This window comes from Somniosus microcephalus, chromosome 6 (genome assembly GCF_052327205.1).
Source record: "Somniosus microcephalus isolate GS21.2 chromosome 6, FLI_Smic_1.0, whole genome shotgun sequence".
NCBI lineage: Eukaryota > Metazoa > Chordata > Chondrichthyes > Squaliformes > Somniosidae > Somniosus > Somniosus microcephalus.
The window spans coordinates 281,720,951-281,746,242 of record NC_140992.1 but is presented as its reverse complement, the minus strand read 5'-3'; the positions used below and the strand labels follow the sequence as shown (position 1 = coordinate 281,746,242).

At 51.1% G+C, this 25,292-nt stretch overlaps 1 protein-coding gene across 2 annotated transcripts in view; it reads right to left on the bottom strand.

Annotated features, from left to right (window-relative positions):
- Window positions 1-500: 500 nt before the first annotated feature.
- The window catches only part of cdh15 (cadherin 15, type 1, M-cadherin (myotubule)), a 92,365-nt gene continuing 67,573 nt past the window's right edge, over window positions 501-25,292 (bottom strand). For both annotated transcript variants that reach the window (XM_085991959.1, XM_085991960.1), the window contains 6 exons: window positions 22,732-22,874; window positions 16,318-16,554; window positions 13,857-14,096; window positions 11,006-11,142; window positions 5,808-5,975; window positions 501-1,202 (listed from right to left, as the gene is read on the bottom strand). In XM_085991959.1, coding sequence (XP_085848085.1) covers window positions 1,002-1,202; window positions 5,808-5,975; window positions 11,006-11,142; window positions 13,857-14,096; window positions 16,318-16,554; window positions 22,732-22,874 — 1,126 coding nt within the window. In that variant the 3' untranslated portion in view covers window positions 501-1,001. The remainder of the gene's footprint in view (window positions 1,203-5,807; window positions 5,976-11,005; window positions 11,143-13,856; window positions 14,097-16,317; window positions 16,555-22,731; window positions 22,875-25,292) is intronic.

Below are 25,292 nucleotides of genomic sequence, written 5' to 3'. Positions count from 1 at the left end.
ACCCCATCCAACTCCACACCCTCACACACACTGTACCCCATCCAACTCCACACCCTCACACACACTGTACCCCATCCAAACCCACACCCTCACACACTGTACCCCATCCAACCCCACACCCTCACACACACTGTACCCCATCCAGCTCCCCACCCTCACACACACTGTACCCCATCCAACTCCCCACCCTCGCACACTGTACCCCATCCAACTCCCCACCCTCACACACACTGTACCCCATCCAACCCCACACCCTCACACACACTGTACCCCATCCAGCTCCCCACCCTCACACACACTGTACCCCATCCAACTCCCCACCCTCGCACACTGTACCCCATCCAACCCCACACCCTCACACACACTGTACCCCATCCAGCTCCCCACCCTCACACACACTGTACCCCATCCAACTCCCCACACCCTCACACACACTGTACCCCATCCAACTGTCCACTCTTTCTCTCTGAACTGTTGCTCTCTCCCTCTCTCAATGTAAACTCTCTGTCTATCTCTTTCTTTCTCTCTCCCTGTCTCTCTCTCTCTCTCTGTCTCTATCTCTATCACTCTCTCCCATTTCTCCTCCCTGCCTCTCCCTCTGTCTCTCCCTCCCTCTGTCTCTCCACCCTGTCTCCATCTGTCCCTCCCTCCGGCTCTCTCTCCCTCCCTCCGTCTGGCTGTCTCTCCCTCCCTCCATCTGGCTGTCTCTCCCTCCCTCTGTCCCTCCCTGTTAACCTGTTGAGCATTTGATTGTTAGCACGGAACGAAATGCCAGTGTGTCAGACTGAGTTTACCGTACGTTCACCACAATATCACCCGCACCCACTGACCCCTGAAACGTTTGTCTGTATTGTCCCACTATCACCGAGCCCTGGCTCAGAGTTCAGGTGGGAACCCGTCCAAATTATTGGCAAAGAATGAGAATAATTTCAGACATTTAGTGATTCAGTCAAATTAATACATTTGCTCAGAAGCAGTGGGGATCTCGGAGCGGCCGAGAGTTAGTGATCGCCATACATGTCCGCCAGCTTCTTGAAGCGAGGGCCCCAGTCATTGAGGTAGTCGTAATCCTGGTCCGAATCTGAAGCCCTGGATGTGATGGAGCTCAGTGTCTCAGCCAGAGAGCCCTCGCCCTCATAGTCATAGATCAGAGCGGTGTCGTACGGCGGGGCATTCGGGTCATTATCAGCCGCGTCCAGTCCCTGCACACAAGCGCAAAGAGAAGTTACTGGTGAGCACGTGAACAGAGCACGCGGCACTGCCGGGCACTGCCGGGCACTGCCGGGATAGACGGGCACTGCCGGGATAGACGGGCATTGCCGGGATAGACAGGGGCACTGCCGGGATAGACAGGGGCACTGCCGGGATAGACAGGGGCACTGCCGGGATAGACAGGGGCACTGCCGGGATAGACAGGGGCACTGCCGAGATAGACGGGGGCACTGCCGAGATAGACGGGGGCACTGCCGAGATAGACGGGGGCACTGCCGGGATAGACAGGGGCACTGCCGGGATAGACAGGGGCACTGCCGAGATAGACGGGGGCACTGCCGAGATAGACAGGCACTGCCGGGATAGACGGGCATTGCCGGGATAGACAGGGGCACTGCCGGGATAGACAGGCACTGCCGGGATAGACAGGCACTGCCGAGATAGACGGGCACAGCCGGGATAGACAGGGGCACTGCCGGGATAGACAGGGGCACTGCCGGGATAGACGGGCACTGCCGGGATAGACAGGGGCACTGCCGGGATAGACGGGCACTGCCGAGATAGACGGGCACTGCCGGGATAGACAGGCACTGCCGGGATAGACAGGCACTGCCGAGATAGACGGGCACAGCCGGGATAGACAGGGGCACTGCCGGGATAGACAGGGGCACTGCCGGGATAGACAGGGGCACTGCCGGGATAGACGGGCACTGCCGGGATAGACGGACACTGCCGAGATAGACGGGGGCACTGCCGGAGAGACGGGCACGCGGCACAATGTAGGACCTACAGTTAACATCAACATTAGTAAACCACAGCGCGGTGTGGCTGCAGAGGAAGCACTGAGCTTGGTAAACTGTACTGTTGGACTGTTGGAGGATCATTTTTATTTATAATTAGATGTTCTACCAACTCCTCAAATCAATAAGGTTCTAAACATTGAGATCAAGTGTCAGATTTTTAACGGATAGACCTTGCACCTGAACCAGGGCGTGGAGAGATTGGAGACTCAAACACATTACAGTTCAGTGCTCAGCACAGGGTGGAACAGACCTTTCCGAATTTTTCTTTATTCGTTTATGGAATGTGGGTGTCGCTGGCAAGGCCAGCATTTATTGCCCATCCCTAATTGCCCTTGAGAAGGTGGTGGTGAGCCACCTTCTTGAACTGCTGCAGTCCGTGTGGTGAAGGTGCTCCCACAGTGCTGTTAGGGAGGGAGTTCCAGGATTTTGACCCAGCGACAATGAAGGATCGGCGATATACTTCCAAGCCAGGATGGTGTTTGACTGGGAAGTGGTGGTGTTCCCATGCGCCTGCTGCCCTTGTCCTTCTAAGTGGAAGAGGTCGTGGGTTTGGGAGGTGCTGTCGAAGAAGACTTGGCGAGTTGCTGCAGTGCATCTTGTAGATGGTACACACTGCAGCCACGGTACACGGTGGTGGAGGGAGTGAATGTTTAAGGTGGTGGATGGGGTGCCAATCAAGCGGGCTGCTTTGTCCTGGATGGTGTCGAGCTTCTTGAGTGTTGTTGGAGCTGCACTCATCCAGGCAAGTGGAGAGTATTCCATCGCACTCCTGACTTGTGCCTTGTAGATGGTGGAAAGGCTTTGGGGAGTCAGGAGGTGAGACACTCGCCGCAGAATTCCCAGCCTCTGACCTGCTCTTGTTGCCACAGACTTTATGTGACTGGTCCAGTTAAGTTTCTGGTCAATGGTGACCCCCCCCAGGATGCTGATAGTGGGGGATTTAGCGATGGTAATGCTGTTGAATGTCAAGGGGAGGTGGTTAGACTCTCGTTTGTTGGAGATAGGCATTGCCTGGCACTTCTGTGGTGTGAATGTTACCTGCCACTTATCAGCCCAAGCCTGAACGTCGTCCAGGTCCTGTTGCATGCGGGCATGGACTGCTTCATTATCTGAGGAGTTGTGAATGCATTGAACACTGTGCAGTCCATTTCTGACCTTATGATGGAGGGAAGGTCATTGATGAAGCAGTTGAAGATGGTTGGGCCTAGGACACTGCCCTGAGGAACTCCTGCAGTGATGTCCTGGGGCTGTGATGATTGACCTTACCTTCAATCACCACAACCATCTTCCTTTGTGCTAGGTATGACTCCAACCAGTGGAGAGTCCCCCCGCCGCCCCGAATTCCCATTGACTTCAGTTTTACTAGGGCTCCTTCACACCACGCTCGGTCAAATGATGCCTTGATGTCAAGGGCAGTCACTCTCACTTCTCCTCTGGAATTCAGCTCTTTTGTCCATGTTTGGACTAAGGCTGCAATGAGGTCGGCAGCCGAGTGGTCTTGGCGGAACCCAAACTGGGCATCAGTGAGCAGGTTATTGGTGCGTAAGTGCCGCCTGATAGCACTGCCGATGACACCTTCCATCACTCTGCTGATGATTGAGAGTAGACTGATGGGGAGGTAATTGGCCGGATTGGATTTGTCCTGCTTTTTGTGGACAGGACATATCTGGGCAATTTTCCACATTGTTGGATAGATGCCAGTGTTGTAGCTGTAATAGAACAGCTTGGCAAGAGGCACAGCTAGTTCTGGAGCACATGTCTTCAGCACGAAAAGCCGGGATGTTGTCGGGGCCCATAGCCTTTGCTGTATCCAGTGCGCTCAGCCATTTCTTGATATCACGTGGAGTGAATCGAATTGGCTGAAGACTGGCTTCTGTGATGGTGGGGACCTCAGGAGTAGGACGATATGGATCATCCACTTGGCACTTCTGGCTGAAGATGGTTGCAAATGCTTCAGCTTTGTCTTTTGCACTCACATGCTGGGCTCCGCCATCATTGAGGATGGGGATGTTCAAGGAGCCTCCTCCTTCCGTTAGATGTTTAATGGTCCACCACCATTCATGACTGGATGTGGCAGGACTGCAGAGCTTTGATCTGATCCGTTGATTGTGGGATCGCTTAGCCCTGTCTATAGCATGCTGCTTCTGCATTTTAGCATGCATGTAGTCCTGTGTTGCAGCTTCCCTAGGTTGGCACCTCATTTTTAGGCACGCCTGGTGTTGCTCCCGGCATGCTCTTCTACACTCCTTATTGAACCAGGGTTGGTCCCCTGGCTTGATGGTAATGGTAGAGTGAGGGTTATGCTGGGCCATAAGGTTACAGATTGTGGTGGAGTACAATTCTGCTGCTGCTGATGGCCCACAGCGCCTCACGGATGCCCAGTTTTCAGCTGCTACATCTGAATCTATCCCATTTAGCACGGTGGTAGTGCCACACAACACGATGGAGGGTGTCCTCAGTGTGAAGACGGTCACTGCTACCAATACAGTCATGGACAGATGCATCTGCGACAGGTAAGGACAAGGTCAAGTAGGTTTTTCACCTCATGTTGGTACTCTCACCACCTATCACAGGCCCAGACTGGCAGCTATGTCCTTCAGGACTCGGCCAGTAGTGGTGCTACCGAGCCTCTCTTGGTGATGGACATTGAAGTGTTCAACATGGAGGAGTACTGATTCATCAGCTGAAGGAAGGCGGTAGGTGGTAATCAGCAGGAGGTTTCCTTGCCCATGCTTGACCTGAAGCCATGAGACTTCATGGGGTCCGGAGTCAATGTTGAGGACTCCCAGGGCCACTCCTTCCCGACTGTATACCACTGTTCCAGCACCCCTGGTGGGTCTGTCCTGCCGGTGGGACAGGACATACCCAGGGATGGTGATGGAGGAGTTTGGGACATTGGCTGAAAAGTATGATTCTGTGAGTATGACTATGTTGATTGACTAGTCTGTGGGACAGCTCTCCCAATTTTGGCACAAATCCCCAGATGTTGGTGAGGAGAACTTTGCTGGGTTGACTGGGGTGGGTGTGCCGTTGCCATGTCCGTAGCCAAGGTCAATGCCAGGTGGTCTGTCCAGTTTCATTTTTATTATTTTGTAGCAGTTTGTTATAACGGAGTGTCTCGCTCGGCCATTTCAGAGGGCAGAGGTCAACCACATTGCTGTGGGTCTGGAGTCACATATCGGCCAGACCGGGTAAGGACGGCAGATTTCTTTCTCTAAAGGACATTAGTGAACCAGATGGGTTTTTAACGACAATGCGATAGTTTCATGGTCACCATTACTGACACTAGTAATTATTCCAGATTTATTTAGTTAACTGAATTTAAATTCCCCAGCTGCCGTGGTGGGATTTGAACTCCCGTCTCTGGATCATTAGTCCAGGCCTCTGGATTACTAGCCCAGTGACATCACCACTACGCTAGCGTTCCCTTGTAATACAAGAGATCTGTGCAAGCTGCCACTTTTTATACATTTCTCTCACCGCCCCATGTGACAATCCACGTTACTGTATGACATGAACAAAAAGTTAAACTACTATTCCATATAAGGATAATTTAATTGGAATACTTTTACAATAACTTCAGTTAATAAGCTGGTTTCCTTTACTCAACAAGCTCTTCTTCCATTGGGCTAATCATAAGTCCCTCAGTGGTGCGTGGCTGTACAGCCAGCATTGAGCTTATAATACAGGTGCAGGACTACTTACAATTAATAAGAACTAACGCTGTACACAGCCGCACTGTGAGGATTATAGGTTTGCCCCTCGCCTCTGAGCTCCCTCTTTGCCACCCACCTCATTGATGAAATCCTTGATATCATTGGGGTCAGTCGGGGGCCTCCTGGGATAGTGCGGCTGCCCATAGTTGAAGGGAGCATCTCTTCTGATTGGTTGCTTTCCTCTGCTTGGGGTTTGGGGCAGGACTTCATCAGGGTTCCTTAACTGGTCAATGTTATAAGCATCCTGTGAAAACATCAACGGTTACACGGAGGCCAGGTCAGTAACACCATGCTGTGCACAACTCTGAAAATATGTTTCCCGGGCAGGAGTGTATCGCACCGAGAGATCGAACAGAAAACTCTCATTACTGGACTTTGGCCACTGGTTATTTCACACACGATCACCTGATCTTCCTCGACTTCAGAAAGACTGTAAACTACCAAACAGGTTAATTGACCAGTAAATGGATAAGCGGACAGGAGCAATCTCATCATAGAATTGCAGTGGTTATAGATTTACGGATCCCTCAATATCAGTGATGTCAGCTGTGCTAAACTTTAATATAGATCGACCAGACACAAGGTCCCTGAATGTTACCCTTTTCACAAGGATTGGCTCCGGTCATCCAGGGAGTCTCTCGGGTAGCTGTCTCTCTTTATGTCTGTGTCTGTGTCGCTCTCTGTCACTCTCCGTCTGGCTTTCTCTCTCTGATCGCTTCAGACAAACTACCCAATTTAAACAAGACAGGCTGAGAAATACTTTATGCAGATTATATACACGGTCTGAGGCCTATATATACACTGAGTGTGGGGATTATACACCGAGGGTGAGGATTATACACTGAGGGTGGGGATTATACACCGAGGGTGAGGATTATACACTGAGGGTGAGGATTATACAGTGAGGGTGGGGATTATACACCGAGGGTGGGGATTATACACCGAGGGTGAGGATTATACACTGAGGGTGAGGATTATACAGTGAGGGTGGGGATTATACACTGAGGGTGCGGATTATACACTGAGGGTGGGGATTATACACTGAGGGTGGGGATTATACACTGAGGGTGAGGATTATACACTGAGGGTAAGGATTATACACTGAGGGTGGGGATTATACACTGAGGGTGGGGATTATACACTGAGGGTGAGGATTATACACTGAGGGTGGGGATTATACACTGAGGGTGAGGATTATACACTGAGGGTGAGGATTATGCACAGAGGGTAAGGATTATACACTGAGGGTGGGGATTATACACTGAGGGTGGGGATTATACACTGAGGGTGAGGATTATGCACAGAGGGTAAGGATTATACACTGAGGGTGGGGATTATACACTGAGGGTGGGGATTATACACTGAGGGTGAGGATTATACACTGAGGGTAAGGATTATACACTGAGGGTGGGGATTATACACTGAGGGTAAGGATTATATACTGAGGGTAAGGATTATACACTGAGGGTGAGGATTATACACTGAGGGTGGGGATTATACACTGAGGGTGGGGATTATACACTGAGGGTAAGGATTATACACTGAGGGTGAGGATTATACACTGAGGGTGAGGATTATACACTGAGGGTGAGGATTATACACTGAGGGTAAGGATTATATACTGAGGGTAAGGATTATACACTGAGGGTGAGGATTATACACTGAGGGTAAGGATTATATACTGAGGGTAAGGATTATACACTGAGGGTGAGGATTATACACTGAGGGTAAGGATTATATACTGAGGGTAAGGATTATACACTGAGGGTGAGGATTATACACTGAGGGTAAGGATTATATACTGAGGGTAAGGATTATACACTGAGGGTAAGGATTATATACTGAGGGTAAGGATTATACACTGAGGGTGAGGATTATACACTGAGGGTGGGGATTATACACTGAGGGTGGGGATTATACACTGAGGGTAAGGATTATACACTGAGGGTGAGGATTATACACTGAGGGTGAGGATTATACACTGAGGGTGGGGATTATACACTGAGGGTGGGGATTATACACTGAGGGTGGGGATTATACACTGAGGGTGGGGATTATACACTGAGGGTAAGGATTATACAGTGAGGGTGGGGATTATACACTGAGGGTGCGGATTATACACTGAAGTGGGGATTATACACTGAGGGTGCGGATTATACACTGAAGTGGGGATTATACACCGAGGGTAAGGATTATACACTGAAGTGGGGATTATACACTGAGGGTGGGGATTATACACTAAGGGTGAGGATTATACACTGAGGGTGGGGATTATACACCGAGGGTAAGGATTATACACTGAGGGTGAGGATTATACACTGAGGGTTCGGATTATACACTGAAGTGGGGATTATACACTGAGGGTAAGGATTATACACTGAAGTGGCGATTATACACCGAGGGTGAGGATTATACACTAAGGGTGAGGATTATACACTGAGGGTGGGGATTATACACCGAGGGTAAGGATTATACACTGAGGGTGAGGATTATACACCGAGGGTAAGGATTATACACTAAGGGTGAGGATTATACACTGAGGGTGGGGATTATACACCGAGGGTGAGGATTATACACTAAGGGTGAGGATTATACACTGAGGGTGGGGATTATACACCGAGGGTAAGGATTATACACTGAGGGTGAGGATTATACACTGAGGGTTCGGATTATACACTGAAGTGGGGATTATACACTGAGGGTAAGGATTATACACTGAAGTGGGGATTATACACCGAGGGTGAGGATTATACACTAAGGGTGAGGATTATACACTGAGGGTGGGGATTATACACCGAGGGTAAGGATTATACACTGAGGGTGAGGATTATACACTGAGGGTGCGGATTATACACTGAGGGTAAGGATTATACACTGAGGGTGCGGATTATACACTGAGGGTGAGGATTATACACTGAGGGTAAGGATTATACACTGAGGGTGAGGATTATACACTGAGGGTAAGGATTATACACTGAGGGTGCGGATTATACACTGAGGGTGAGGATTATACACTGAGGGTGCGGATTATACACTGAGGGTGCGGATTATACACTGAGGGTGCAGATTATACACTGAGGGTGCAGATTATACACTGAGGGTGAGGATTATACACTGAGGGTGAGGATTATACACTGAGGGTGAGGATTATACACTGAGGGTAAGGATTATACACTGAAGTGGGGATTATACACTAAGGGTGAGGATTATACACTGAGGGTGAGGATTATATACTGAGGGTGGGGATTATACACTGAAGTGAGGATTATACACTGAGGGTGAGGATTATACACTGAGGGTAAGGATTATACACTGAGGGTGAGGATTATACACTGAGGGTGAGGATTATACACTGAGGGTAAGGATTATACACTAAGGGTGAGGATTATACACTGAAGTGGGGATTATACACTGAGGGTAAGGATTATACACTGAGGGTGAGGATTATACACTGAGGGTAAGGATTATACACTGAGGGTGCGGATTATACACTGAGGGTGCAGATTATACACTGAGGGTGAGGATTATACACTGAGGGTGCGGATTATACACTGAGGGTAAGGATTATACACTAAGGGTGAGGATTATACACTGAGGGTGAGGATTATACACTGAGGGTAAGGATTATACACTGAGGGTGGGGATTATACACTGAGGGTGGGGATTATACACTGAGGGTGGGGATTATACACTGAGGGTGGGGATTATACACCGAGGGTGAGGATTATACACTGAGGGTGCGGATTATACACTGAGGGTGAGGATTATACACTGAGGGTGCGGATTATACACTGAGGGTGCGGATTATACACTGAGGGTGCAGATTATACACTGAGGGTGAGGATTATACACTGAGGGTGAGGATTATACACTGAGGGTGAGGATTATACACTGAGGGTGAGGATTATACACTGAGGGTGAGGATTATACACTGAGGGTAAGGATTATACACTAAGGGTGAGGATTATACACTGAAGTGGGGATTATACACTGAGGGTAAGGATTATACACTAAGGGTGAGGATTATACACTGAAGTGGGGATTATACACTGAGGGTAAGGATTATACACTCAGGGTGAGGATTATACACTGAAGTGGGGATTATACACTGAGGGTGAGGATTATACACTGAGGGTAAGGATTATACACTGAGGGTGCGGATTATACACTGAAGTGGGGATTATACACTGAGGGTAAGGATTATACACTAAGGGTGAGGATTATACACTGAAGTGGGGATTATACACTGAGGGTAAGGATTATACACTGAGGGTAAGGATTATACACTAAGGGTGAGGATTATACACTGAAGTGGGGATTATACACTGAGGGTAAGGATTATACACTAAGGGTGAGGATTATACACTGAGGGTGAGGATTATACACTGAGGGTAAGGATTATACACTGAGGGTGAGGATTATACACTGAGGGTAAGGATTATACACTGAGGGTGAGGATTATACACTGAGGGTGGGGATTATACACTGAGGGTGGGGATTATACACTGAGGGTGGGGATTATACACTGAGGGTGAGGATTATACACCGAGGGTGCGGATTATACACTGAGGGTAAGGATTATACACTGAGGGTGAGGATTATACACTGAGGGTGAGGATTATACACCGAGGGTGCGGATTATACACCGAGGGTAAGGATTATACACCGAGGGTGAGGATTATACACTGAGGGTGAGGATTATACACTGAGGGTGAGGATTATACACTGAGGGTGAGGATTATACACTGAGGGTGGGGATTATACACCGAGGGTGAGGATTATACACAGAGGGTGAGGATTATACACCGAGGGTGCGGATTATACACCGAGGGTGCGGATTATACACTGAGGGTGAGGATTATACACTGAGGGTGGGGATTATACACTGAGGGTGAGGATTATACACCGAGGGTGAGGATTATACACCGATGGTGAGGATTATACACCGAGGGTGAGGATTATACACCGAGGGTGCGGATTATACACCGAGGGTGAGGATTATACACCGAGGGTGAGGATTATACACGGAGGGTGGGGATTATACACTGAGGGTGCGGATTATACACTGAGGGTGAGGATTATACACTGAGGGTGCGGATTATACACCGAGGGTGAGGATTATACACTGAGGGTGAGGATTATACACCGAGGGTGCGGATTATACATTGAGGGTGGGGATTATACACCGAGGGTGAGGATTATACACTGAGGGCGGGGATTACGCTGCGTGTGTTGAGCTCTGTGGTTGCTGCTGTTTCCGCATTGCTCACTGACCTGATCTTCCTCTCCTCCTCCCTGCTCATCATAGTTTAAAATGTTGTCCCGAATGTCGTCTTCGGAAGCCGCCAGGAGTCCCTTGTGATGGAGTCGGCGGTGGAGACACTCAGTAACTGCAACCAGGAGGATGAGAACTGGGAGAGTGAGAGCATGGAGAGAGAGAGAGTCAGCATGATCATCGAGGTGGACTCCAACACAGCACCCAGAGCCCAGGGAGAGAGTTCCAGTCGCTTCGGCCCCTTGGATCCCTGGAGCGGGACCAATCTCCACTTGTTGTTGGGGTTTGTATTTTCCCCGATCAAATGGAGCTCAGGAATATGAGGCGAGCTGCTCGTTACCATCACTCCCTCCTCATTACAACGTTTACACACTGCACTGCTCCGAGGTACACTGTCTCCTGCGGGAAATCTCCAGAACTGTGCGAGTGTAAATGTGTCAGTAACCCATGTCACAGATCAACACCTCATCACCCGGGGCTCAGTGGGTCACACTCTCGCCCCCGAGTCAGAAGGTCATGGGTTCAAGTCCCACTCCACAGACTTGAACACAAAAATCTAGGCTGACCACTCTCAGGGCAGTACTGAGGGAGCACGGCACTGTCAGAGGGGCAGTACTGAGGGAGCGCCGCACTGTCAGAGGGGCAGTACTGAGGGAGTGCTGCACTGTCAGAGGGACAGTACTGAGGGGGCGCTGCACTGTCGGAGGGGCAGTACTGAGGGAGCGCCGCACTGTCAGAGGGGCAGTACTGAGGGAGCGCTGCACTGTCAGAGGGGCAGTACTGAGGGAGCGCTGCACTGTCGGAGGGGCAGTACTGAGGGAGCGCTGCACTGTCGGAGGGGCAGTACTGAGGGAGCGCTGCACTGTCGGAGGGGCAGTACTGAGGGAGCGCCGCACTGTCGGAGGGGCAGTACTGAGGGAGCGCCGCACTGTTGGAGGGGCAGTACTGAGGGAGCGCCGCACTGTTGGAGGGGCTGTCTTTTGGATGAGGCCCTGTCTGCCCTCTCAGGTGGATGTAAAAGATCCGATGGCTTTATTTGAAGAGCAGGGGCGTTCTCCCCGGTCTCCCGGTAAATATTTCTCAACCAGCATCACTAATACAGATTATCTGATCATTACCACGTTGCTGTTTGTGGGAGCTTGCTGTGCGCAAATTGGCTGCTGCGTTTCCTGCAATACAACAGTGACTGCATTTCAAAAGCACTTCATTGGCTGTAAAGCTCTTTCGGAGGTCGCGAGGTTGCGAAAGGCGCCGTACTTTGTCCGACTAGTGAGCGTCCCCTGGGTGACCCTCAGGGCTCAGCCCCTGCTGATCGAAGTGATCTCAGTGTCAGTGGAGATGCCTGAGTGAGGGGGACAGGCTGCCCATGATGCTGCTCCCGAGCACTACCTAGGGGCCCCCGCTGGAAAGGCAGAGGTAGGGCGACTGTGGCCCTTGTTATAAATCTTATCATTCATCAAGAAACTACTCATGAAATAACACTGGACAGCCAGCTGGTGGCGCTGTCCAAGGAGTATAAATACTTGGGCCTCGGCCCCAGCTTGCCCAGGGACATTTTGTAAGACAAGGAACTAGTGAAGTACAACTAGACATCCATGTTCTGAAACAAGTTGATTAAAGCCTTGCTTTATGCTCATGCCAAATGCGTAGTGAGTTTTATTACGTCAGCCCTCTTATTAGCTTGGCGGCGAGGAGAACGAATTTAACAGCACGGCCTGATTAACAGTTTCCGTCTCCGTTTCCCGGCTGCAGCCAGATTGAAAGGCCTTTGGCACCAGGCCGCAGCTGGGAGTGGAGAGGAGGGAGGAGGGATCATGGGTCGGGGGCTGTGGATCAATCGGTGGGTCCGGCGACATCGGGGGTGGCAGGGGAAGGGAGTGATCGGAGGCTTTGGGTCGGTGGGAGATCGTGGGCGGGGTGAGTGAAGCAGGTAAGCGGGATCCAGCATTCCTCGCCTCCTGTTGGTTGTTGGTTTTCCGAGGCCTGGGAAAACTGGCCAGCCAGCGTGAAATTTAAAATGGAGATTAAATCTGAGGCCGGCAGCCTTATTATAATATTCAAATGACCAACCTGCCTCCTGGGAGCGGATTGGTTTCCCGCCTCCATTAAAACCAGAAGTGGGCGGGTTGGGGTCAGTGAAGAGATTTTTAACATTTTTACACCCAACTCAAACCCACCTGTTTTTGGGGGTTAAAATTCCCCCGAGGATCCAGTGCTGGAACCTCAACATTGAGCAGAAAGTGAGAGGCCTCCTGGTGACGGTGGGATTTGAAACTTGGCCCCAATCCGTGGCCGTCGAGTGCTGGGGTCCGGGATCCCCCCTGGTGCTAGTCTCGGGGGAGCTGGGGGATGTTTGGGGGGAAACCAGGTGAAGGTGAAACCAGTCAGTTCAGCCAGAGGGAGTCGGAGACGCTGAAACCGGTCCCGTGTATAAGAGGCAGTAATATTCTGGGATGTTCAGGTCGTGACCCCTGCGGGCCTCAGTTCCGTTGCTACACAGTACTGAGCCCCGGGATCCTGCTGGTACAATCTGGGCTCAGGATGGGGCAGCAGTGGACGGTTCCGTCCTATCGAACACTACCCCCCCCCCCGGGCAGATGGAAGCTCTGCCCCACCCCCAGCGGTAATTACCCGGGTGACGCGCTGGCGTTAGCTTGGCTCTGCCCCATTTCCCCACCAGCCTTCTGCCCCAGGAACATCACTGGGCCCAGGACACAGGACAGTAACCGAGGGCCCCAAACCAGGGCCTACTTCACCTACACAATGCCCGGCCCCATCATGGCCTAGATGTGAAACAGAGAGTTGGGAGCATGGGCCAGAATGCGAGTGCGAGGGCACTCTGATACTCACGCAGTAAGAGGAGGATGCTGGTGATAATCACCATCAAGGCTCCGAAGCTCAGCCCCACGCGGGTCCCGATAATTGCTGCTACCCCTGCCGTACAATCGCCTCTCGTGCTGCAGTAACACACGGTCACGTTCAGGGTGTGGTCCTGGCTCAGACGTGGCTCTCCAGAGTCACTCACCCGAATCTGCAGGCTGTAGGTTCCCTCGCTGAGATCGTGCAGAGCTCCCAGCCGAGCGTGTGTATCTGTGAAGAGTGGAGGAGCTGAAAACTCGAGTCTCTCCGCAACCGAGCTCCCAAATCCCGCACTCAGGGAGCAACATTCACTCCATAACAGATACAGAGTAAAGCTCCCTCTACACTGTCCCATCAAACACTCCCAGGGCAGGTACAGCACGGGTTAGATACAGAGTCTCCGAGTACAATGGCCAGTGGTGGGTCTCCCTGTTGGGTCTGAGGTTGCCCCAACTCATTTCGCTTCCAGCCAGCAACAGACAAGACTGTCAGCCTGTTAGTCTGGGCTGGATTACCACCTGGATTCCACAGGTGTCTGTCCCACTGCTCCACCCGGTGCCCAGCCGGTGTAAAGCAGCAGATCTGCTGAAGTGTCGGTGAAACCTCCCAGCCTGGAGATCCAGAGACATAAGAACATAAGAACATAAGAAATAGGAGCAGGAGTAGGCCAGTCGGCCCCTCGAGCCTGCTCCGCCATTCAATAAGATCATGGCTGATCTGATCCTAACCGCCAATCTGCTATCACAGAACCATCTCCTGAATCTAACAGAATTAGACACACGAAATAGGAGCAGGATCAGGCTACACGGCCCCTGGGCCCGCTCCGCTACCCACAGGGCCATGACCGGTTCGAACCTAGACTCATGTCCAAATTCCTGCCCGCTCCCCATAACCCTTTATTCCCTTTACTTCTAGGAAACTGTCTATTTCTATTTTAAATTTATGTAATGATGTAGCTTCTACAGCTTTTTGGGGCAGCATATTCCATGGACCTACCACCCTCTGAGTGAAATAGTTCCTCCTCATCTCAGTTTTGAAAGAGCAGCTCCTTATTCTAAGACTATGCCCCCTAGTTCTAGTTTCACCCATCATCAGGAACATCCTCCCCGCATCCACCCGATCCAACCCCTTCACAATCTTATATGTTTCAATAAGATCGCCTCTCACTCTTCTGAACTCCAATGAATAGAGTCCCAATCTACTCAACCTCTCCTCATATGTCCATCCCCTCATCCCCGGGATTAACCTAGTGAACCTTCTTCGTACTGACTCGAGAGCAAGTATGCCTTTTCTTAAGTATGGACACCAAAACTGTATGCAGTATTCCAGGTGCGGTCTCACCAATACCTTGTACAACTGAAGCAATACCTCCCTATTTTTATATTCTATCCCCCTAGCAATGTAAGCCAACATTCCATTGGCCTTCTTAATCACTTGCTGCACCTGCATACTAACCTTTTGAGTTTCGTGCACCAGGACCCCCAGATCCCTTTGTACTTCAGTACTTTCCAGTTTCTTGCCATTAAGATAATAACTTGCTCTACGATTTTTCCTGCCAAAGTGCATAACCTCACACTTTCCAGTATTGTATTCCATCTGCCAAATCTCTGCCCACTTACTTAGCCTGTCTATGTCCCCTTGCAGGTTTTTTATGTCCTCCTCACTCACTACTTTCCCTCCCATCTTTGTATCATCTGCAAACTTTGATATGTTACACTCGGTCCCCTCCTCCAAATCGTTAATATAGATTGTAAAGAGTTGGGGACCCAGCACTGACCCCTGTGGAACACCACTAGTTACTGATTGCCAGTCCGAGAATGAACCATTTATCCCAACTCTCTGCCTTCTGTTAGATAGCCAATCCTCTATCCATGCCAGGATATTACCCCCAATCCCGTGATTTTTTATCTTAAGCAATAATCTTTTGTGTGGCACCTTGTCAAATGCCTTTTGGAAGTCTAAATACACTACATCCACTGGTTCCCCTTTATCCACCCTATATGTTACTTCCTCAAAGAACTCCAGCAAATTTGTCAAACATGACTTCCCCTTCATAAAACCATGCTGACTTTGTCCTATTAAATTATGATTATCCAAATGTCCTGTTACTGTCTCCTTAATAATGGACTCCAATATTTTACCTACCACAGATGTTAGGCTAACCGGTCTATAGTTTCCAGCCTTCTGTCTACTGCCCTTTTTAAATAAGGGCGTTACATTAGCAGTTTTCCAGTCTGCCGGGACCTTTGCTGAGTCCAGGGAGTTTTGGAAAATTATTACCAATGCATCCACAATCCCTACCGCCACTTCCCTCAAGACCCTAAGATGTAAGCCATCAGGTCCAGGTGATTTATCCGCCTTGAGTCCCATTATTTTACCGAGTACCACTTCCTTAGTGATTTTGATCATGTTTAGCTCCCCCCCCTATAGCCCCCTGTCGCACAGCACCTACCGTTGAGGCGCCTGAGCGTCCAGTTCTGTGGATACTCTGAATCATCAGGAAGAATCTCGAAATGAAAGGGCTCAGCGTGAGGCTCCAGGTCAGCATCGAGAGCCCAGAGGAGGACTCCCTCATCCTTGTCCGACTGACTACACATGAAGCCGAGGCGCGGGTACAAGACGGGGGGGAAATCGTTAACCTCAGTAACGTGAATCTCCAGGGTCCCTGTCGTGGTGTGTGGCGGCTCGCCTGTGGGCACAAACATCACAATTTAAAAATCACAGAGCCCCAAACAGGAAACAAATCCCCCACCAAATATCGTTGTCCTCCCGCCAGGCGTACGCTGGGACGAGATGCCCATGCCCCAACTGCGCTTCCAGGGTCAGGGGACCTGGAAATATTCTGGACAGGTGCCCAGGAGCGGTCACATTACATCAGGGGGAGAGGGTGAGGGGGAGAGAGAGGGAGGCGAGGGGGAGAGGGGAGGGAGGGGAGGGGGTGAGGGAGGCGAGGGGGAGAGAGAGAGTGAGGGGAAAGGGAAGGGAGGGAGGGGATGAGGGAGGCGAGGGGGAGAGAGAGAGAGTGAGGGGAGAGGGAAGGGAGGGAGGGGAGGGGGTGAGGGAGGCGAGGGGGGAGCGAGAGAGAGTGAGGGGAGAGGGAAGGGAGGGGAGGGGGTGAGGGAGGCGAGGGGGGAGAGAGAGAGTGAGGGGAGAGGGAAGGGAGGGGGTGAGGGAGGCGAGGGGGAGAGAGAGAGTGAGGGGAGAGGGAAGGGAGGGGAGGGGAGAGAGTGAGGGGAGAGGGAAGGGAGGGAGGGGAGGGGGTGAGGGAGGCGAGGGGGAGAGAGGGAGTGAGGGGGAGAGGGAAGGGAGGGAGGAGAGGGGGTGAGAGAGGGAGGGGGAGAGAGAGGGAGTGAGGGGGAGAGGGAAGGGAGGGAGGAGAGGGAGTGAGGGAGGTGAGGGGGGAGAGAGGGAGTGAGGGGGAGAGGAAGGGGGGGGGGTCAGGGGATGGGACTGATCATTTGGCCATAGTTTTTTTTTAAAGCTGCCCCTATCCTGATTGTAAACGATCGTGATGCCATGGTGCGATGCAATTCCCCGCTGTATTTCCCACTCTGGGACCGTTCCTAAATCCCCCGGAAATTCGGCAGGTGGTAAAAGTGTCCGTAGTCCAGCGTAACTGGGACCCTCCCCACACCCAGATTCTCTGCAGAGTGGGGAAGGCAAATTCAGGGCTAAAGATCATGAACCAATAACCCGGGTAAAATATCACAAATTGGAAACAAAACCCACTGGAGAACAGAGAGATCCCTGTGTCTGGGCTGGGAGAGAAATTGTTACATTGTTATAGTATCACATCGTTAAACAGAACTACTTTGGTATGGAACTACTTTGGTATGGTGTAGTTATATTGCTATGTGGCACACTGTGCACGGGCAGTGCACAGTGCAGCATCGGACATCTTGTATCACTCCGCACCATGCGGCAGCACAGAAACAAGGCAAGAATACAGCTAGTAAAAGCAGTAACTAAAATGAGCTAAAAGTGTCTGTATTATTTATAGTAAAAGAACACAAGGAGACACAACATGGTGGCAGCGGCATAAGTGAGTACAAAATTGTGCTATACGAACTACGAATAAGACGAAAAGTAATTTTATGAGCTGATTGTGAGTGCCGGTGTCTGCGGTGATTGAGAGTGAATCGTACGGGAAACTAAAATGACGGCTGCCGCTGCACTGACTGTGCAAATGCAACCCCTCATGAACTGGGAAGCCGACGATATAGTAGAAGCATTCCGCAAGTTCAAACAGAAATGTGAGCTTACATTCAAAAGCTTCCTGAAGGGTGCTACCAACGAGGAAAAGGTTAGTTACATTCTGTTGTGGACAGGAGAAAAAGGTCTAGATTTGTATAATAGCTGGAGTTTGACTGAAGAGGAAAAGGAAAACCCTGCGACAATTTTTGATCAATTCAGCAACCATCTAGAGCCTAAATCCAATCACCATATACACAGATACAAATTCCAGAGTCTAAGACAGGAACCCGGTGAAACAGCTGACAATTTCCTGACAAGGCTGAGAAATGAAGCCAGCAAGTGTAAATTTAAGGAAATGGAGGAAAGATTTGTGGACCAGCTAATATGGGGGTCAGCGCATGTAGGGGTACAAAAAGCCCTGATAGGAAAAGAAAAGCTCGGAATAACAGAGGCTATAGATACTGTGAGAGCTCATGAAGCAGCAAATGAAAACGCTGATTTCTCAAACGGCTGACATGCGGACGGCTTCTGAGACAGACAACAGAGTGGATGCAGTGAGAGAAAAGTACAACACACAAAGACATTCACATGACAACGGGGGAAACATGTGCAGAAATTGTGGAAGACCGCACGATTACACAGACAAGAGGAAATGTCCAGCATATGGAACAAGCTGCAATGCATGTGGCAAACTAAACCACTGGGAAAAGAGGTGTAGAACGAAGAAAGAAGGAACATACATCAAAAACAAAGGCGGACAGCAGAACCAGAGAAAGAAACACAATATCCATGCCATGGATGAGCAGGATGATGATGATGATCACGACAATGCACTAAACATCGAAACCATAAAGATACAGCTTCACGAGATGTCCAGAGCGGAAAATACTCCGAGGAGAGAATTGCACACCATCATCCAAATCAAAAAAAAAGGTCAAAGGTCGGCCCACAACCATCAACTTAAAGTTGAAGCTGGACACAGGGGCTCAGAGCAGCATTCTCCCATTGAGACTGTACCAGCAGATCTTTCCCGAAAACCTGAGAGAAGATGGCTACCCGAAAAATGGTTGTTTAAAGGCAAGTAATGTCACGCTGACAGCATACGGGAGGAGTGAGATTAAACAACTCGGAATGACCTTTATCAAAGGGACACATAAAAAAAAGAACATCAACTGCATGTTCTATGTCACCAACACTGAGGGGCCAGCGATCCTGGGATTAAACAGCTGCGAGAAGTTGAGATTGATCTCAGTGCATCACGAGCTGACAGAAACGCCACTGAAGATAGACAGCAACACCCCACTGGAGAACTGCCCACAAATCAAGAGTAAAAAAGACTTGATAGACATGTATCCGGAATGTTTCGATGATACATGGGATGTTTCGGAGATTTCCAATACCACATCACCATCGATCCAGAGGTAAAGCCCATCATCCATGCTCCACGAAAAGTACCCATCGAGCTGAAGACAAAGCTTGAAAGAGAGCTAAAGGAGATGGAAGAAAAGAGAGTGATCGTAAAGGTCACTGAACCCACAGACTGGGTAAACTCAATTGCGGTACGAGAAAAGCCAAACGGGCGTCTCAGAAAATGTTTGGACCCCAAAGATCTAAACCAGGCGATAAAGAGGGACCACTGTCCCACCCCAACGCTAGAGGAGATTACGCCATCACTGGCAGGAGCCAAGGTTTTCTCAAAACTAGATGCCAGAAATGGATTTGGAATGTGACGTTGGATGAGGAATCAACAACACTGACAACATTCAACACACCATTTAGGCGTTACAAATTCCTGCGGCTACCATTCGGGCTAAAGGTCAGTCAAGATATCTTTCAACAGAAAATAGACGAGACATACAGAGGCTGTGAAGGAGCTATAGGAATAGCTGATGATATTCAGATCTATGGAGCAGATGAAAGAGACCATGACATGCACCTACATGAGGCCATGGAAAGTACCAGGAAGGCTGGCATTAAGTTAAATGCAGATAAATGCATAGTTAAAGTCAAGGAATGCCAATTCTTCGGTATGATTTATACACCAGAGGGAGTCAAGCCAAATCCAGAGAAGATTGCGGCGATTGCTGAAATGGAACCACCCAAAGACAAGAAAGAGCTGAGGAGTTACCTCAGCTTGGTCCAATACATGAGTTCTTTCATCCCACACATGTCGGAACATACAACAAATCTCAGAGAGCTATTGAAAGAAGACGCCGAATACCAGTGGTCTGAATCACACGAAAGGAATTTCAAACAACTTAAAGAACTGTTGTGCAAAGAAACAAGTCTGTCATATTATGACAGAAGAAAACCAGTCACTCTGCAAGTAGACGCTTCTACCAGAGGACTAGGGGCAGCTCTGGTGCAGGAAGGAAAGCCGATAGCTTTCGCATCAAAGGCCTTGACGTCAGCCGAGACGAGATACGCCAACATAGAAAGAGAACTATTAGCAGTAGTGTACGGATGCAAGAAATTCCATACATACCTATATGGCAGGCGATTTACAATAGAGAGTGACCATCGTCCACTAGAACAGATCTATAAGAAGAATCTGTGCAAAGCGCCTGCAAGACTGCAAAGACTACTTCTAAGGATCCAAAGCTATGACTTCACGCTTAAATATAAGCCAGGAAAGGAAATGGTGCTAGCAGATGCGTTGTCTCGATTGTCACCATATGAGAAACATGAGGTGGAGGGCCTAACAGTAAAAATCCACCACCTAGTGAATGTTACCCCTACAAAGCTCAGTCAAATCAGAGATGAGACTAGCAAAGATGAGGAGTTGCAACTACTCACACAACAAGTAATACAGGGGTGGCCGGAGAGAATCCAGCAGGTACAGGTGACAATTCGTCAATACTGGACGATTAAAGATGATATTGCAGTAGAAGACGGTATTCTCCTTGCTGGATCGAGGATCATCGTGCCAAAGACGATGCAGACACAACTTCTCCATCTCATACATGAAGGCCACATGGGAATGGAGAAATGCAAGCTGAGAGCCAGATCAGCTGTATACTGGATAGGCATGTACAAAAATATCGAACAGATGGTCTCTGCATGTGGTATATGCCAGAAATACAGAAATGCACAACAGAAAGAGGAGATGATACCTAGTGAAATACCGTCAAGACCATGGCACACTGTTGGGGCAGATCTCTTCATGTGCAATCAAGAATGGTATCTCATAGTGGCAGATTACTATTCCAAGTCTCCTTTTGTGAGAAGGATGAAAGACTTGAGAGCCACAACTACCACCAGGATTGCAAAGAGCTTGTTTGCTGAACAAGGAATCCCGGAAAAGGTAATCTGTGACAATGGAACCCAGTTCACATCGAGTGAATTCAGAGCTCTGGCAGAAAAGTATGGGTTCAAAATAGTAACCTCATCCCCACATTTCCCAAGGGGACACGGGTTCATCGAAAGACAGATCCAGACTGTCAAGAGAACTCTCATCAAAAGTAGTGAGATGGGGGAAGACCAAGACCTTGCCCTCCTATCACTCAGATCAACACCACTGAAAGCAGACATGAATTTACCTGTGGAATTGCTGAATGGGAGGAAGTTTAAGACTACACTACCAGCAAAAATACATCCTCCCCAGGACCAGGAGGACTTCAGACAAAAGCTGGCAGAAGCACAAATTGTAGGAAGAAAACGTTACGATAAACATGCAAAGACGCTACCAGAATTGCTGAATGGACAATCAGTGCATGTGCAAGACCCGGTGTTGAAAACCTGGAATCCAGCCAAGGTCATTGGAAAAGCTGATACTCCAAGATCCTACTTCGTAGAGACTGAACCCGGTAACCAATACAGACGGAACAGACTCCACATCAGACCTTCACCTGAACTGGATAAGCAGCAGACAACATCAGCAACACTGACAACACCAGCTACCACAAGCAGTACAACACCAGAAACAAGCGCTACAAATCAAACAACCATGAGCATGCACACTCCAACTCCAAAGGCGACAGCAACAACAACGAGAGCGGAACACACCAAAACACCGCAGAGAGGAATGGTCACCACCAAATCCACAAGATGGAGGGACAACATCCAACCACCTGAGCGATATCGCTAATAAAAAAAAACTCACGATTCTTTATAGTTGATAATAATAGTTTAGATATAATATTTGTTAATTTAAATTGTTAAATTTCATGTTTTAGTTTTTTGAGAAAGAGGGATGTTACATTGTTATAGTATCACATCGTTAAATGGAACTACTTTGGTATGGTGTAGTTATATTGCTATGTGGCACACTGTGCTCAGTGTCGGACATCTTGTATCACTCCGCACCATGCGGCAGCACAGAAACAAGGCAAGAAATACAGCTAGTAAAAGCAGTAACTAAAATGAGCTAAAAGTGTCTGTATTATTTATAGTAAAAGAACACAAGGAGAAACTGGACTGTCTTTATTATCCTGGTTAATTGCTCAATTTCTGCCCTTTTACTCCAGGGCTCTATATTTGTTATTCTATTACTAAACACCGGCATGGACCTGGGGCTGAATGGCCTGTTCCTGTGCTGGGATTATTTTGTAATACCCTGTTTAATGCCGTATTACTATTTTATTGCAATAGTTATCATTCCCGGATCACTGTCCCATTCCTCGGATTGTAATTTGCTGGTTATTCCTCTATTTTCTTGCTGCCCATCACTTACCATCGTCCGTGGCAGTGATGACGGCCGTGTAGCGATGATTGCGGAGGAACGGTGATCCGCGGGCGATAACCTGCTGGAGAAAGATCTCCCCGGTATTCTCATCGACAATCAGCCAATCGGCCGGGTCGTACTGGATACCGTAACTGGAACAGAGGAAAGGGCAGAGTTACCGGGCCGTGGAAAAACACCCGGACACGGGGGAAAACACCCGGACACGGGGGGGAAACACCCGGACACGGGGGGACAAACACCCGGACACGGGGGGACAAACACCCGGACACGGGGGGAAAACATCCGGACACGGGGGAAAACACCCGGACACGGGGGGGAAACACCCGGACACGGGGGGGGAAACACCCGGACACGGGGGAAAACACCCGGACACGGGGGGAAACACCCGGACACGGGGGGGGAAACACCCGGACACGGGGGGGAAACACCCGGACACGGGGGGGGAAACACCCGGACACGGGGGGGAAACACCCGGACACGGGGGGGACAAACACCCGGACACGGGGGGAAAACACCCGGACACGGGGGGAAACACCCGGACACGGGGGGAAAACACCCGGACACGGGGGGGAAACACCCAGACATGGGGGGACAAACACACCCGGACACGGGGGTACACACACCCGGACACGGGGGTACAAACACCCGGACACGGGGGGAAACACCCGGACACGGGGGGGAAAACACCCGGACACGGGGGGAAAACACCCGGACACGGGGGGGAAACACTCGGACACGGGGGGACAAACACACCCGGACACGGGGGGACAAACACACCCGGACACGGGGGGAAACACCCGGACATGGGGGGGAAAACACCCGGACACGGGGGGGAAAACACCCGGACACGGGGGGAAACACCTGGACACGGGGGGGAAACACCCGGACACGTGGGGACAAACACACCCGGACACGGGGGGGACAAACGCCCGGACACGGGGGGGAAACACCCGGACACGGGGGGGGAAACACCCGGACACGGGGGGGAAACACCCGGACACGGGGGGAAACACCCGGACACGGGGGGACAAACACCCGGACACGGGGGGGAAACACCCGGACACGTGGGGACAAACACACCCGGACACGGGGGGGACAAACACCCGGACACGGGGGGGAAACACCCGGACACGGGGGGGGAAACACCCGGACACGGCGGGAAACACCCGGACACGGGGGGACAAACACCCGGACACGGGGGGGAAAACACCCGGACACGGGGGGGGGGAAAACACCCGGACACGGGGGGACAAACACACCCGGACACGGGGGGGAAACACCTGGACACGGGGGGACAAACACACCCGGACACGGGGGGACAAACACACCCGGACACGGGGGTACAAACACCCAGACACGGGCGGATAAACACCCGGACACGGGGGGACAAAAACACCCGGACACGGGGGGACAAACACACCCGGACACGGGGGGACAAACACACCCGGACACGGGGGGGGACAAACACCCAGACACGGGCGGATAAACACCCGGACACGGGGGGACAAAAACACCCGGACACGGGGGGACAAACACACCCGGACACGGGGGGACAAACACACCCGGACACGGGGGGACAAACACACCCGGACACGGGCGGATAAGCACCCGGACACGGGGGGACAAAAACACCCGGACACGGGGGGACAAACACACCCGGACACGGGGGGGAAACACCCGGACACGGGGGGGGAACACCCGGACACGGGGGGAAAACACCCGGACACGGGGGGAAACACCTGGACATGGGGGGGAAACACCCGGACACGGGGGGACAAAAACACCCGGACACGGGGGGACAAACACACCCGGACACGGGGGAACAAACACACCCAGACACGGGGGGGAAACACCCGGACACGGGGGGAAAACACCCGGACACGGGGGGGGGGAAACACCCGGACACGGGGGGACAAACACCCGGACACGGGGGGAAACACCCGGACACGGGGGGGGGGGGGAAACACCCGGACACGGGAGGAAAACACCCGGACACGGGGGGGGGGAAACACCCGGACATGGGGGGGGAAAACACCCGGACACGGGGGGACAAACACCCGGACACGGGGGGACAAACACCCGGACACGGGGGGACAAACACCCGGACACGGGGGAAAACACCCGGACACGGGGGGAAAACACCCGGACACGGGGGGGAAACACCCGGACACGGGGGGACAAAAACACCCGGACACGGGGGGACAAACACACCCGGACACGGGGGAACAAACACACCCGGACACGGGGGGGAAACACCCGGACACGGGGGGAAAACACCCGGACACGGGGGGGGGGGGAACACCCGGACATGGGGGGACAAACACCCGGACATGGGGGGAAACACCCGGACACGGGGGGGGGGGGGAATACACCCGGACACGGGAGGAAAACACCCGGACACGGGGGGGGGGGGAAACACCCGGACACGGGGGGGGAAAACACCCGGACACGGGGGGACAAACACCCGGACACGGGGGGACAAACACCCGGACACGGGGAAAAACACCCGGATACGGGGGGACAAACACCCGGACACAGGGGGGAAACAC